Source organism: Sceloporus undulatus, chromosome 7 (genome assembly GCF_019175285.1).
Source record: "Sceloporus undulatus isolate JIND9_A2432 ecotype Alabama chromosome 7, SceUnd_v1.1, whole genome shotgun sequence".
In the NCBI taxonomy this organism is placed as follows: Eukaryota; Metazoa; Chordata; class Lepidosauria; order Squamata; family Phrynosomatidae; genus Sceloporus; species Sceloporus undulatus.
The window spans coordinates 18,441,916-18,458,234 of NC_056528.1; the positions used below are offsets into that span (position 1 = coordinate 18,441,916).

Sequence of the window (16,319 nt, forward strand, 5' to 3'; positions counted from 1 at the left end):
AAAATAAACCCCATAGTATGTATGTTCTTAAGCCTGTCATTGTGGTTCCCAACATTGCCCCCGGAGCAGAATTCTTTTAAACCATAAAAACATTTCTTTCCCTGCTCTTGGAGGACTCTACAAATGGTGTCTTACTCTAGTTTTATGCACAGTTGTGACCCAAGATCCCCCGCATCCAACCTCTCCTCCAAACCCCCCAAATCAATACCAGAAGTGAAAATTTGGTCGCTTTTGCTTCTGACTTTTTTTCTATTTTTTAAAGCATTTTTGGGTAGAGATACCTTTGGAAGCACCTTTAACAGCAAGGACAGCCAAAGACATACCTATACCTTGCCAGAAGCTGCACGAATAAGGCACATCCATTTCTTGTCGAATTTGCTCAGCGAGGAAATTTGGAAAGGAAACCTGGAATTTGCTCGCTGACAAATTACTGGGTGCAGATGTTCATTTAGTGAGGACTACTCTCTGTCTGAATCAGTTAACATTTTCTAGACAGCTTGCAAAAAGAAAGGGCAGAAAAAAGAGGGGTTGGCTGGCAATAAACATGACAGCCTAATAATACAAGATGGGGCAGGTGCTTTGCAGATCAGTGTTCTTAATTCAGTACCAACTGTGACAAGCAAAGAGGGTCATTAACCTGTCGGCATTTCTTACACAACCAAAATTCCCTTATTTAAGTCTCGCTAATCTTCTGGGGCAAACAATGGTACTGGTCCTCAGGGGTATTCTGAAACAAAACGACAGAACTAATAATGAACGAGATGAAAATTATAACCTTACCTATATTCAGCGAGTCCTGCCAAGAGACAGAGAAAAGAAAGCTTTAAAATCCAAGTTATTTTGGTCATAGATTACTCTGGCGGCCAGAACAAGCAATCCATCCATTCATTAAATTATTTATAACCCAACTCTTCCCCCCAAGACTGGGACTCAAGAACAAGCAAATTGGATTCTTCCCATATATTGATCAGAGTGAATGAATGACTGAATCAATCAATCAATTATCAATGGCAGATTCAGCAGCACAGAACCAGTTATTTTTTTAGAATCAACCTTTTCTCCCCTGCAGTTAACATGGGGACAAGTATACTGACCTACCTTAAAGGGCTCTTGTTATATGTATAAAGTGTTTGAAGATTTGAGAATGAAAAAGCTAAGCTTTATTCTTGAACCCGTTCATTTAAAAAAGAGAAGCTGGGAGTGCTACCCAAATTGTGGATGAACAGCTGAGGAAAAGGCTGCGCTGACTTCAGATTGCTGCTGAGAGTCAATCTAAAAGTTCAATTACCTCCTTGGAGAGACAAGAAGAAATGATTGCATGGTACACAAAATATGTGTGCACAGGAGCCTTACATGTTAAGTGTGGTGTTTTAACTACAGAGTGCAATTTCTTCAGCACTTTTACAGGTTCGCACCCTTTTCTTTTCTTTGGGGAAGGGAGGATGCAGAGGCCAAAATTCTTGAGGTGGTATAACCCTTAGTTAAGCCAGTATGAGTACTACACTGGGCTTGGCAGTCTCTGGTTGCCGTTCCATACCTGAAACAAAGGTGCTGCAGAAGGAATGACAGGATATTCCCTTCTGCAATGTCTTTGCAGAATATTATAGAAGGAGGTATCTAAATGTCGAATGGCTGTGGGATGTCTCCAAAAGCTGTCTCACCCCTCATGCACATGTGTGAACCTTCCTCTTCATCTAACAGCCTCTGTCCACCACCCCCTTTTGCAAATATTCGAATGCACACAACAAAGTCCAAGGCCACCCCACCCCATCCTTCCCAGAGAGGAAGTAGTAAAAAAGCAGTGGAGCTTACCTGGTCTGGTGGAGAACCTAAAAGTTAAAAATTAAAGTGGAATGACTGGTCAGTGCAGGCAGTAAAATTAACCATCTCAATCTTCTGTTTAGCCAACAGGCGGAAACGGTTCCAATTATGTTGGCGATTGAAATCTTGTGAGAAAAGGCTCAAGCTGCCTAACATGTGGTTAGATTTTAGTTTCCAGACTAGCCCCTCAATAATCCCTGCTTTCCACTTCTTAGCTTCTTGTTATCTGTGCATCTCTTCCTTCCCTCTACTCTCTACTCTCCTCCGACTCTGACCCACCTTCACAATCCAGGTTGTAAGGTCTTTGGAGCAGAGCAATTCTTTTATTCTTGATACTTAGATCAATGGGACACAGCATCTATATAGCATCCTTCTGAACAAAAAGGATGGAAAGAGGCACTCAGGGCAAAAATAATAGAGAAAATACTGTCTGTCTGTTTTGTGTTGTGAGATGACCTGATGCATGCCTTGAAAAATTCATTTTATTTTATTCCCATGGTGTGGGAATAACTCACGGAGAAGTGATTTCTCTGTCTGCTGCAGCTAACATGAGGACAATGGCATCAGTCCATATGAAGGAATGAAGAAGTAGAACCCATTTTATCAGATGCAAATATCTTCTCAGCTGACTTATGCCTCTGCTGTTTTTTTGCTGCAAGAACCAGTGCTTGAGAAAAGTTACTTTTTAAGATGATTGGCTGAGGAAAAGACTTATTTTGGGGAGATATTAGTTACCTCTGGAATCAACAAGTATTTGTTTGAAAGCAGAGGCATGAAACACGGCCTAGGTGTCAAAGTGTTGTAATGTGCCTTCAAGTCAAGTCAAACTTGTGGGAGACCTTATCCAAGGGTTTTCTTGGGAAGATTTGTTCAGAGGGGTTTGCCTTTGCCTTTTTCTGAGCTTGAGAGAGTGTGTTAGCTCAGATGACCCAGTAGGTTTCCATGAACAACTAGGGATTTGAACCCTGGTCTCCTGGAGTCCTAGTCCAACATCCAACTACAGCACACAGACTCAGGATTAAAATACAAACTTAAAAACAAATTGTCTCAAAATTGCACACGTGTGTAGAGCCAGATTGTAAACAGCATCTTTTGACTTGGAGAGAACTTACTGATTTTGCAGGGTGGGATGATCTCCAGACATTCCTTGTGAGCACCAACTTTGCACTTCATGCACTGGTAGCCTTGGTAGAAGGTTCCTCTGGGGAAAGACAAAGTGGAGAGCATCGCTAAAATTTGCTAGCATGGCACTTTCCCCCAACATCTTTTAATGTGGCAAATCACAGACACAGTCTTGCTGGAACAACACATTTGTTAGGTGGATGGGATCAAGAAAAGGCACAATGTCAAACTGCACAAAGATGAAGCAGACTGGTCTTCTAACCATCCCTCTGCTCCAAGGACAATGGAAGGATGTCTTTGTTCAAAATGAGGCCAAGCTTGAAAAACACAGATTAAATCCAAATTTGTTCTGGGGTGCAGACACTTGACTATCACTAATAAAGGCATCCACCTCAAAATACTCATGATCTGTGGTTATAGGTTCATAGAGACATATTAGATTTCATTGGCCAAAGACTTTCTCCAAATCGTAAGCATGTTCCATGGGCACTTCTGGGTCTTTCTAATTTCAGTGCTAAAACCTGTTATGTAAATCTCCCAATGCAAAAAGCAAGGAAGAGTTTTGCAAAGCTTAGCTAACTGTAGATTGATTGCTTCCAAGGTATTCCTAGTGGAATACACTCAGCCCAGAAGCAAGAATATTATTCTAAAACCATGTACTCTTGTTCATGACTGGGTCAGAAACATTCTTGCCAGAGAATCCAAAATCCATAAGGACACAAGACTCTAAGCAGGTAAAGGCTGATACTGCATGAGAAATGCTTTAGCGCTGTTCTCTGGAGACATGCGCTCCCTTGCCTTTGTGAAACATGTGCAGAGAACAGCCAAATGTAGTAATGTACGGAGAATTTATTTTTCTTACCTTAAAAACATCTTGCATGCTTTGCAGTTAGTTGTCTTGTCAAACGTGTACATCTGGAAATTGTGGTTGTTGGCCATGGCTTTCTCTGGCTTAATGTTAGACCTAGGAAGAAAGCAAAACACAAACACACTCAAGAGGCAAAAAAGTACAACCATTTTTCCAAAACCCCAATCAAGTAACATTTCATGTTCTTTTCCAGAATCACCTGGAGGCTTTTGGGGGCAGTGAACCAGGCATCTAAAGATACCTCCTCCTTGCCATTTATACTTGTCCAATGCTTTCTGCTTCAGCTTTGTTTTTTTCCAGACTGGACAAATATATTGAAGGCTATTCGCAATTCAGGACTTATTATGTGCAAAATTTTCACATCACTGTTTTGTATAGAAAACAGCATTTTCTGTGCAGGAAAATAATATTTCAATATTAATTGCAGAAAATGCTGTTTTCTATGCAAATCAACCATGTGCAAGTTTTATGCATAACAAATCCTCAGTTACAGCAATTTTTTTTTTTTGCAAATAAAGCAACATTGCTGAGGAATTAATATTTAATGTGTTAATGTACCTCAACCAGGCCCTGAGCTGAGGCAGAGGAAGACAGATAAAAACAAACAGTTTTTCTGTGTTGGTTTCTCCATCATCATCATCATCATCATCATCATCATCATCATCATCATGATGTCAGGGTTAGTGACTATTTACCTACCTATACTGACTACTACCTGTTTGCATGTTTGAAGACTTTCTTGTTTGTCTGTCTATCTATACTCACTCTCTTCATGCATCACTCTAACATGATGCCATTCTTCTTTCCCCCTTTCTTCCATTAGAACTCAGAAATGACTATGGACAAATGTTGTATGTAAAGCTACTTATATTCAGTCTCCTCCCCGCCAAAATTAAGTTGGCTGCTTTTCTCTTCTGGACCCTGTGTGGTTGGGAATATGGGACTGGTTGTTGTTCAGCTTCTGCCTTGCCAATCGATTACTCTGCTTGAGAGACCTACTACTATTTCTCACATTTCCCAACATAACAATCACCATCAATGAACCAGGAGACTCTCACATGGCCATTTCAAACTGCTCCATCCACTTCCTCTTCATATCTTCTGTCTTGCAGAAGAACTGGAAGCCTTGCTTGCCTTGGAGGTGCGTGAGGTAGAAGCCATAGGACCACTACAAAAGAAACAGGAGAGGGAAGGGCTGATGTTGAAGCAACCCAAAAGCATGTCTTCTGCAGCAGTGAAACAGCAACCAAACAGGCATGGAGAAGATCCAGGAAGCTTGTCAGGATTTGCTTTGGGGACTGGAGAATGCTCAGAATTAGAGAAAAGTTACTTTTTTGCTTCCATCTTGCCAGGCTGGTTGGGGGGATTCTGGAAGTCAGTGATCTAAAACAGTGATATTTCCCATGCTCTGATAAATTAATTAGTGAATTAATTAATATCTTGTCTTTCTTTCAATATGGGACTGCAGAGGTTAAAACGAAATACAGCTAGAAATAATAATTATAATAAAAATCTAAAAGCAGCTTTCTTTGCTTCAGCCACTCACAACGACAGGCCTACCTCACAGAGCCATTTGTAAGGATGGATATAACCATGCATGCACAGAGCATCCAAAGGCTCCACAGTGCTACTCACAAATATCAAGTGCTGCTATATAATAACATTTGAGTATGTAGATGTCACTCACCATTTTTCCATGTGACTGGGAAGCATGACAGAGAGAAGGGAGGGAGACACAACTGGTTAAAACTGAGTCTCCTACATCGGGAAGTTGGCCTCAACACCTCACAAACCCAACACCCAATTCTTGGCCCACCGTAGAAAATGAGTAAATGCAGATAACCAAGAGGAAGAATACTAGGAGGAGTGTGACCCCTTCCTAGATTTCAGGAGAAGGGAACAGGTGCTGCTCCAGAGACTAGAACAGTGGTTTCCAAACTTTGGTCATTGAGATGTTAGGAACTTCCAGAAGCCCCAGCTAGCTTGGCCAACTGTCTGCTATGAGGGCCGAAGTCCAAAACACCTGGAGGACCAAAGTTTGGAAATCACCGGACGAGAACATGAACCAATTACAAGAAAAGAGATTCCACCTAGGCATCAGGAGTAACTTCACTGTAAGAGCTCTTGAACAATGGAATAGACTGTCTCAGAAAACAGTGGACTCTCCATCTTTAGAGGTCTTTTAAAAAAGATGGGCATCTTTCAGCTCTGTATTCCTTCATGCCTGTGGGTTGGACTAGTGAATGGGCCAAACTACTCCAGGAGCAACTTGGAGTATTCTGGTCCTGAAGTTGCCCTGACATCTCCCTGTTACCTTAGGTACTCCATTGCAACACCAGATGGCTGTTTGCATGTGTGTCCCGCTGTGCTAGCTGCTGTCCCAAGTCTCTCTGAGATTAGACTGAGGCACCCAGCATTGATCACATGCCTGGTTGCCTCGTTCTGACCTTAGAGGGAGTGATTCCTGCCACTGGCAGTGGGGCTGTGATGTTGTTAACAACACACATTTGGATTTCAAGTGCATTTGTGCTTACAATATTCAGTTAAAATTGGCCCCATAGAACCCAGAAAGAGGTACACAGGCGAAGAAACTGCCTCTCCATAAGCTGGAAAAGTCTATCTGTTGAGCCCCCACCTTCTTGATGTCCTTGTTATTCGTGGGATCATCAGTCATCTTGTAGCAGAGCAGCTCAATAATGTCCTTTTGCTCATAGTTGTAGCCTTTCCTTTTGCAGACAATCACTACTTTGTCAAATAAAAACAAATACCTGTAGGAAAGAATAAAAATGTAAAGAAATACAGAATCCCAGTTGGTGTCACTGGGTATGGCTATCTGGGCAAGCCCTGAAGATTGGGTTGGGAGCTCAGGAAGGACAGATTCAACTCCAGAATCTGAGGTTGCCCATCCCTGGTTTTATTAGTGGTGGAAGTCACCTATAATGTGGATAACAGGAGCCTAAATACCCTAAAGGCAAAAGATCCAATTGGCTCTTGGAAGCTAATCAGGGTCAGTCTTGGTTAGTACTTGGATGGGTGACTGCCAACAAATCCAAGGTGCTCTAGGCTATATCTCAGAGGAAGGAACTGACAAGTCCACTTCTAAGTATTCCTTGCCTAAGGAAGCCTTACTGGAACTCATGGGGTCACCATAAGTTGACAGGTGACTTCAAGGCACATATACACAGAATGTAGACAATATTTGGTTTCTCTGAAATTAGCTTTTTATTACTTGTTGTTTTGCTTCCGCACTCACCTATCCTGCTTCGTGTGGTTTACTATCGACCGAACCTTCAGCTCACCATCAATCTTTGGCCTCCCATATTCTTCCAGTTTCACTGGCTGTAGGGTAAGGCAGGGAAGTGTTAAAACAGACCGTTAGAAGTTATAAGTGCCAAACATACGGAAATGGCCACCAAGCACCCAAGTGATCTTCAGATATGTCCCACAAGGAGCATCTTTAAAAGTCTGTATGCCTGGCCCCATCTCTGCTCATGACAGCCCTCCACACAAGGTACCCCTATGTTGTGGCTAGACTATAGCTGCTAAGTATTTTTGCAAAGAGAAGGCAGAAGACATCAAGATGGTTGGGGGCCTTACCAGGTTTTCTATAGAACTCTGAAATTCACTGATTTTCTTTAAAGTCTCTTTGTCCCGCTTGACTTCGTTTATATACATGGCCAAATCCTGAAAAAACGGATCAAAAAGCCAGAATAAGACAGTCCTACTTGGTAGGAACTAACAGAAGCTGTCATCACAACAAAAGGATGGCTGGAAGGACCCCTCATACTTCTACAAATGCTTTTGCATTGTTTTTAACTACTGAGAAGAGTTCATGAAACCAGCATGGCGTAGTGGTTTGGGTGCTGGCCTACGACTCTGGAGACCAGGGTTCTTGGGCCAGTCACTCTCTCTCAGCCTCAGGGGAAGGCAGTGGCAAACCTCCTGTGAATAACTCATCAAGAAAACCCCACGGCGACCCCAAAGCAAACCTATCATGGGGTTTTCTTGGCAAGATTTGTCCAGAAGAGGTTTGCCACTGCCTTCCCCTGAGGCTGAGAGTATGTGACTTGCCCAAGCTCATCCAGTGGGTTTCACGGCTGAGCTGGGGATTGAATCCTCATCTCCAGAGTCGTAGCCTAACACTCAAATCCCTATGTCACAATGTCTCTCAGGTTCTCCTTAGGGTTGCCATAAATTGGAAACAACTTGAAGGCACACAACACACAAGAAAGGCTTCTGCAGCTATAGAGCTGCAGTTCTCCTGATGGACGGAAGAGAGCAGCAAATGACGGACGACTAAGGAAGCCGCACATGATCTCCCCACAGACTGTGCATTCCATGGGCACACATATTAGGTCATGGGGGAAATTGTAGGCCTGTCCTAAGAAATAAATAAATATAACAATTGGGCACTCCAGCTGCAAGTTTGCATGGGTTCCTCTTCTGGGATTGCCTCCTTCCAGAAGAAAGGCATCTTGACAACAACAGCTGACACATGAAGACTCTGAATTCTTTACAATGTCAGACTTACAATTCTGTACTGGTGCAAGAACAAAGTGACCAAGATATTCAACACTATTGTGGCTTGTGTCCACATATGTAATGTCAGCAGCTACACAATGCACATTCACAAAAGAGGTCAGAGATCAAGATCAGCCGATGACACCAGGGACCCTTTCATGCTATGCAACGATAGTGCCATGATTCCAGTTTAACTGACATGGTGACATCCGATGGCATCCTGGGATTTGCAGTTTATGGAGGAGTACTTAGAAATCTCAGCCAGACATGCTCCAGTGCCTCACCAAAGTACAAATTCCATGATTCCCCAGAATATAGTTGGGTTGGGGGGGGCACATTGCACAGATGCACCAATATGATTCTAATATGCAGGCTTGTTCTTTGCTTCCTCTGAGACTAGAACTAGGTCTAAAGGTTTGGAGTTACAGGAGGGCAAATTTTGATGGAACATTTGAAGGGACATCTTGACAGACAGAGTGGTTAGGCAAAGGAACCAAATGCCTTCAGACTGTCTTCAAAATGAGACTGGATTGGGGATGCTTTAGCTGGAAATCCTGCACTTTAGCAAGGGGTTCAACTTGATGACTCCTAGGGTCTCTTACAACTCTGTGATACTAAGGAAGGAAGGAAAGAAGGGAAAATAAGGAAACAGACCTTTCATTGCAATGCTTCTGTTCTGTATCTGATCTGTGTATGTGTGTGTGTGTGTGTGAATTGCATCTCTGCATCTCCTTTCCCCCTCAGCTCTTTTCCTTCCGTTCTGTCAGTTCCGCATAAAATGGCATAGAGAACTTCAAAGATGAGCCCCAGGGTCCGGACCTTCTAAACTTAAAGAGGCCAAAGTGGCAAGTCTTATAATATCATGCTGTCCCCTGGTTTCCCAATCCTTCCTGGCAGCAACAGTTAGCAAGACAAACAAAGATTAGAGCCTCCCTGGAATTGCCAAGGGCCTGTCCTTTGAATGCTGCCTTGCGTTCTAATGCTCAGTCTTTGCGGGAAGGCTGGAAAACCCTTCTCGCCGTGACAGGAAAAATGCATTTTAATTACACTGGCGGTTTTCCAGCAGAGCTGCAAGGAACATGTTGGGGACTCTTCAAACCGTTCATGTCCAAAGCTTAGAAAGGTTACCATTCCTGAGATGACAGCTCCCCAAATCACCAGTCACTGGGGATTCTGGGCATTGTCATCCAAGCAAAGGTAACATTTTCAAGTTCTTAGCATGACAGAAAAGCTTCCCTCAAAAGATAGTTCAACCTTCCCTTGCAGTCTCCTTACGTGACCATGGAAATATTACGATATCAATTGTCATTGAGCCATCCCAAGAATAAGGCAGGCTCCCTGCAATCTATACTAAGCACACTTAATTGGGAGTAAGTGACACTGAACACACGGCGGGCACTTCTAAGCATACATCGTTCTTGAAGGATGCTTCAGTGATAATGGATGCCAAAAGTAACTTGCCCTCCCACACTCCAAAGCAGTTTCTTCCACTGCCAAACAGCTCTTACAGTCAGGGAATTCTTCCTAATGTTCAGGTGGAATATCTTTCCCTGTCATTTTAACCTATTGCTCTGTATCCAAGTCTTTGGAGAGGCAGAAAACAAGCTTGCTCCAGGCTCAATATGATATCTCTTCAAATATTTAAACAGGGCTATTATGTCCCCTCTCAACCTTCTCTTCTCCAAACCTACCCAGCTCCCTAAGCCACTCCTCATAAGGGATGGTTTCCGGACTTTTCACCATTTTGGTTGCCTACCTGTAGATTGTCAATATCCTTCTTGAATTGTGGTATCCAGAACTAGACACAGTATTCTAGGTGAGGTCTGACCAAAACAGAATAGAGTGACTTCTCTTGGTCTAGAATTTCAAATACACCATGTTTCGGGAACTGTAAACTTTTATGGACTGTACCAGAAGTAATTGTGTTCATCCACTATCAACACCACTGTAGGACTTCCATCTGATAGCTCATAGAGAAGGTAGGATTCTCATAATCTTATAATTGAATCTCATAATCACAGGTTTCCTGCCTTTGTGGCCATGACGAAAGCTGTAAATATGTGGACTCTGGTGAATGATATCTCTAACCTGGGGATCAGGTAGGACTTGCTGCAATAGCCACTAGGTTCTTGGAGTTTTGAGTATCTCCCTGGGAGAAGGACGTTTGGTGGCTCTGCAACCATCCATGGGTGGCAGTTAGGAAACTGACCTTGCAGAGGAATGGAAGGACCATGTATGGCAGCACAAAAGTCCACCATTCTTTGATTAAACCTTAGAAGGGTCCTGGAAGTAGACGTCTCCAGTGCCATCTCAAAGTGGTTTCCTACCTGCATGGCCTCCAAGGATTCCTTGAGTGACTGCTTCTCGGGCCGATCAGACGAATGGCTGAGGAGCTCCTGAAAGATAATTGTAACTGCCCATTAGTAGTGTGCTGAGCCTTGTTGCAATGGAGCTCACAGGGACAACACCACGGCCTGGTCTTGAATGAGCAATTAAGATCTACAAGTGTTAAGACAGATCAGTGCAGCTACATGCTGTTTTGCATTCTCATTTGGAACAAAACTATGGAGACTGAGCAACACAATACTTCAGAGTTTGTTACCATACACATCTGTTTTGCTCCATCTTACATATGAAGTAGTCAAAGACGTAGCATGGAAGGGTGAGTTGAGAGGGCATGGTGGTACTTTGGACAGAGTTTGGCAATGGTGGTAGATAACAGCAGGCCTGTTTTACATCAATTGTTGTGGTTGTGTGCTTTCAAGTCATTTCTGACATACCGTAACCCTAAGGTGAGCCTATCATGAGGTTTTCTTGGCAAGATTTGTTCAGTGATGGTTTGCCATTGCTTTCCTCTGAGGCTGAGAGCATATGGGTTTCATGGTTGAACGAGGAACTGAACCCTGGTTGCCAAAGTTGTAGTCCAACAATCAGATCACTGGCTCTTGTTTTGCATCACTACTTTTAAAAATACAACCCCCAGAATCCTCTACCTAGGCTGGCTGGTGGATTCTGGGAGTAGTCTTCCAAAAAAGTACCATTTTAAAGACCTGGGCTTGCATTGGTGCTTTGCATCATTACACAAATGCAAACCCAGGTTTTGAAAATGAAACTTTTTAGGAATGCTAACATCCCCCAGCCAGCCTAGCTGGAAGATTCTGGAAGTGGTATTCCAAAAAAGTACTGTACCATTTTCAAGCCCTGGGTTTGCATCCGTGTATTGATGCAAAACAGAGGCCTACTGCTATCCACCATCACTTAATTATGGGATGTTGCTGGTGCACTGGTTAACACAGAGCTGACAGAAGAAATTTCACACATAATCAGATTGTTTGCAGACTTATTCCACAATCGCTAATTGTTTCTTGTGGGAAACAATGTGGAATTCGGCAAGGTCACACAGCGCACCAGAAGACTTCATCACACTGCGGAGCTGGAGTAATGACTCTATTAATGTTTAAAAGAGGAGGGACAACAGGGGTGCATATGAAATCTCACACATGGAAATTGGGGAATTATATATCATTTTCTGAGCAGGGGGGAGGGCATGTCATATGGAGTGCCTAGGGACTGGACCAGGGTTAATCCCCAGAGTCTGTTTTGAAGAGATTTGCCCTAATGCTATATTTTCTTGAATGAGCAAAGCAGTAGGAGGCCTCCAGATGGGACAAACCAGAATGAAACAGGTGTCTTTCTCTCCCCACCTTTCCCATTCTTTTCATTTTCGATTTGTGAAATCAATTGATCAATCAATAAACAGATAAAACAGTCAGTGAGACAGAAAATGTAAAAAGCATGAAACAAGAATCCACTTAAAGTCATTAATTTGGAACAATTGAAAACACATGAAAACCGATTCCTTGTTTAAACAAGGCTTCAGCTTTTAGGTGGTTGGGGTGGTGCACTGGGAGTGCTGGTTCTTCATATAGAATCATAGAGTTGGGGACCTGAAGGGCCATCAAATCTAACTTTCATCCAACCTTCAACTCCAACCAGACATATTCTGGTTCTAGTATTCAGCCACACTCATGGTTGCAGCCGCAAGAATTGCAGGAGGCTTGTCTTTGCCACCATTTGGGATATGGACACTCCGAATTCAAGACACTGCCCGTCTTATAAATCAGCCGGGACTATTTTCTCTTGGATTTTTAGGTCAGTTCAAGAGGAGGGATCCTGGGGTTTGATGAAACTTACTTTTAATAAGAGGTGATACTTCAAGACCCTTTGCATCGGTACCACCAACAGGTCTTGCAATTTGAACTTCCCATCCTGAACCTTCAAGGTGCATTCCTTTCACAGGAAACAAAAAAGGGGCAGGGGAATGAAACAGATCTGGACAAAATCCAACTTGGCATTCCCCACCCCAAAAAGAGGTTTTTCCTTTCTCCCATGCAAACACACAGCCCATGAATTATGAGGAATAGGCAGTATATAGGAAAAAGCAACACCATTAACAAGTGGCTAAATATATATAGCTGCATCTATAGAAATAATGCAGTTTGACACTGCTTTAAGTGCTGTAGCTCCATCCTATGTAATCCTGGGATTTGCAGCTTTAACATTCTCTGTCAAAGAGTGCTAGTGTGTCACAAAACACAAAGTTATGTTGGATGGAGCTATGGCAGTTAAAGTGGTGCCAAACTGCATGATTTCTACAGTGTAGATGCACCCTTAAATTTCCAGCCACTGCCCCCCATCTGCCCCAAATTTCTCATTAACTGAACATGCTTTACTAAAAGCATGAACCTTCCTAGCAATTGTATGCCTAGAATTCAAAGATCTCCATCAAATGCATTTGAGGAAGTAGATTTCCATCCATGAAGGTTCATGCTGCCAACTTCTTTCTTGTTGTTAGTCTTAAAGGTTCTACAAGATTTACATACTGATTGTATCCCTATTTTGGAGCCTGCAGCAAGCCTTTTCTTTGGATTGCAAAATGAAGCTGAGGGTGGGAAAATGAAGCGGGAATTTCAGTCCCGTTGCCAATCATGCAGCTGGAAGAAGGAATCAAGAGAGAGAAATTCCCATAGTCAACTTAGAAAAACACAACTGCTTGAGGAAATGAAGAGCAAAGGTAGGATCAGGGGAAGAGGGATGGATTACAAAGCTCCAGTAGGCTGGCCTGAATTCTCATCCTGAATTCGCAGTCCCCAGTCACCTCGACTTTTTGCCGAACATCCTCCCGATTGGCCATGAGATGGTTGAGAGTCGTCTGGGCATTCTCCATCCGACTGCAGTATTCCCCATATATCAGGAGCCTGCATGAAAGAAGTGGAGGGAGAAAAATCAAGACATTGTTTGGTTTGGCTCCAGAGACTTAGAAATTGAACCAGTGGATTCAAATTACAGGAAAAGAGATTCCATTTTAAAATTAGGAAGACTTCCGGATAGTAAGAGCTGTTCATCAGTCCTTTGGAAGGTGGTGGACTCTCCTTTGTGGGAGATTTCTGAATTGGGTAGGAATCTCTTAGGTATGATTTAAAGTAGGCCCTCCTCATTTGTTGGGGTTAGGGAGGCAGGACCCCCATAAAAGTGAACAAAAATGCAAATAAAACATCACTAATTATTTTGGACCTGAGAGAACACTTTTCTAGGAATCTCTAGGTCCTCCAGGACAACTCTGTGGTCAACATCTGCTAGAGGTTGACCACAGAATTGTGCTGAAGGATCTCTAAATGCCTAGAGAAGTGTTCTCCTTCATTTTGCTTCCATACCCACCTAAAGGCACCAGATCCCATCTGATCTTGGATGCTAAGTAGGGTCAGCCCTGGTTAGTACTTGAATGAGAGACTGCCAACAGTTACCAGGTACTGTAGACTATATTTTGGAGGAAAGTACCAGCAAAACCACATCTGAGTATTCCTTGCCTAGGAAAATCCTATTAAATTCATGGGTCACCGTAAGTCATCAGGCAACTTGAAGGCACAAACGTTCTCACACATACAGTTTTTCCTGGCTTTTTACCTTTCTTTGAATTCTAGAAACACTTTGGCCAAGCTGCTCCCTCCCGACATCATGGAAACGTCGATGGCTCTTAGGAAGTTGAAGTGCACTTTGATGAGGTCCTAAAAACAAAGGAACAGAGTTGAAAAGATTGCAGCTGCAAAGTTGAGCCACATCTGGTAGAGCGACAATGCAACTGTGCTTGTTTAAAACACCCGTAAAGGGAGAAAGAGAGAGAAAGACACATCAAGCCACAATTAACACAGCGCCTGTGGATGAAAAATATTTTTAAATGGCATAAAAGACCGTACGCAGTTAAGCTTGAAAGCCCGTCACCGACAGATCCATACATGTAGCTTTTGTGCATATAAAACAGCACTAATTGAGGATCAGTGGTGTCAGCACAATGCAGCTATAGCCTGGAAAAATGGGAAATTGGGCAATATCATCACATGGTGACATCTCCCTGTAGTTACCCCCATGGTTATAGCCCTCAAGGGTAATACTGAAATATAAATGTGTCAAGCATCCTCTCGCTTTTCAAGGGCTGGTTTCATGTGGATTTGTTTTAATATGATCATGGAGATTTGTCTGAACAACGAAGACCACCAAAGGGCAGGCTCAGTTTGAGACACAGGGGGCCTGAACAGACAGGGCAAAATAAAGCTGCTTCGGGTCACTTTGGAGGTATGCTGTTTAAATGATGCATGCGTCCTAGGAGGCCAGAAGCCATGCCAAAGCCATGCTCCAGTCCTAATGGTTGATTTGTATAGAAAAGTATTTTCTGTGCTGAAAACAGCTTTTTTCCCCAAGCAGGTATTATTACTTCTTCATTGAAACATTATTTAATATGCAGAAAATTCTGTTTCTATGCTGACAATGCTGTTTCCTTCACATGCGAATATTGTGCAGAACACTTCCCGAACTGCGAACAGCCTTCAAAAACTGTGCAATTTTCACAAACCTTCTTGCTGTGCGAAGAAAATTCCTGAAATTTCCTATCATTACCTTTGAGAAGAAATTTAGGCGCCTTACAGACGGGCCTAAGCGGCGCCGTCGTTGCGCCAGGAATACGCGCGAGGGGCGGCGCTTCCGGACGCGCCTTGCCCCTCGCGTGTATTCCATACGGCAAGATGGCGGTGCCCTATAAAGACAGGCGTGGCCATCTTGACGTAATGGACGCACAGCGTCTGGACGTCTAAACCCGGAAGACACGTCGTGAGTGCGCACTTTGGCACTTGCGACGTCTCTTCCGGGTTGCCGGAAGGAGCGCGATTTTCGCGCTCCTTTTTTACAGCGCGGGGGAGTCGCATGGTTTGGCTGTAGCGGCTTCCCCCACTGCAACCGGCAGCGGCCCAAGACTGCCCCTTTTGGGCAGTCTGTAACGGGCCATAGTAAAGAATGACATCCCTAGGGCTGACCAGGATCAGTTGCTTATGGCAGTTTGTCAAAAAGGAGTTGTAGGATCTGAAACAATTTTAGCTGGCCAATTTCTTCAGATGATTTTTGGAGTTTATCTCAGAACTTGCGGATTTCTTAGCTGCCCCAAACCAGTCTCGGTTCTCCAACGATAACTGGTTTGACACCAGGTAAAGGTGTTCAAGGTGAGAGTGGGTAAAGTAAGGCCCAGAAACCAGGGCTTGTCCTTAAAGTGATCTCACATTGCATTAGGACTTAACTTGAAATCCAAGAATAAGGGAAGAAAAAGATGATGGAGAAGAAAGCATCAGCAATAACGCATAGAAAGGGGAAAGACTGAAGGGTTCATACTTAAGATGGCATTTACCTCCAGATTGATAAATATTGCTTCCATGTCTTGAGGAGTCAGGATCAACCTTAAGGGATTCATGTAATTCTGCAAAAGCAAATAAGAAATAAATGAGAAGCGGAGGCACGGTTGTTTTATTTTCCCCACTGACAACTTCTTGAATGACATCTTTTGACAAGCATGAGTGGCTGGTCTACCTCTTGAGAGAAAGCAGGGGCACAGCTCCCTTGGAGCTATAGCAATTCTGAATGCAGATGGGCTGAGTGGAGTATTAAT

The 16,319-nt window shown here is 43.3% G+C and overlaps 1 protein-coding gene across 1 annotated transcript in view; it reads right to left on the reverse strand.

Annotated features, from left to right (window-relative positions):
• VAV2 (vav guanine nucleotide exchange factor 2) overlaps positions 1-16,319 on the reverse strand; it is a gene marked incomplete at its 3' end in the record, with an annotated part of 139,098 nt that overhangs the window by 7,517 nt on the left and 115,262 nt on the right. Inside the window, exons 8-20 of the mRNA XM_042478722.1 lie at positions 16,062-16,130; positions 14,297-14,397; positions 13,491-13,590; positions 12,527-12,622; positions 10,660-10,728; positions 7,409-7,495; positions 7,065-7,150; positions 6,447-6,579; positions 4,870-4,979; positions 3,806-3,907; positions 2,934-3,022; positions 1,813-1,829; positions 781-796 (exon numbers count right to left, since the gene is read on the reverse strand). Coding sequence (XP_042334656.1) covers positions 781-796; positions 1,813-1,829; positions 2,934-3,022; positions 3,806-3,907; positions 4,870-4,979; positions 6,447-6,579; positions 7,065-7,150; positions 7,409-7,495; positions 10,660-10,728; positions 12,527-12,622; positions 13,491-13,590; positions 14,297-14,397; positions 16,062-16,130 — 1,075 coding nt within the window. The remainder of the gene's footprint in view (positions 1-780; positions 797-1,812; positions 1,830-2,933; positions 3,023-3,805; positions 3,908-4,869; positions 4,980-6,446; positions 6,580-7,064; positions 7,151-7,408; positions 7,496-10,659; positions 10,729-12,526; positions 12,623-13,490; positions 13,591-14,296; positions 14,398-16,061; positions 16,131-16,319) is intronic.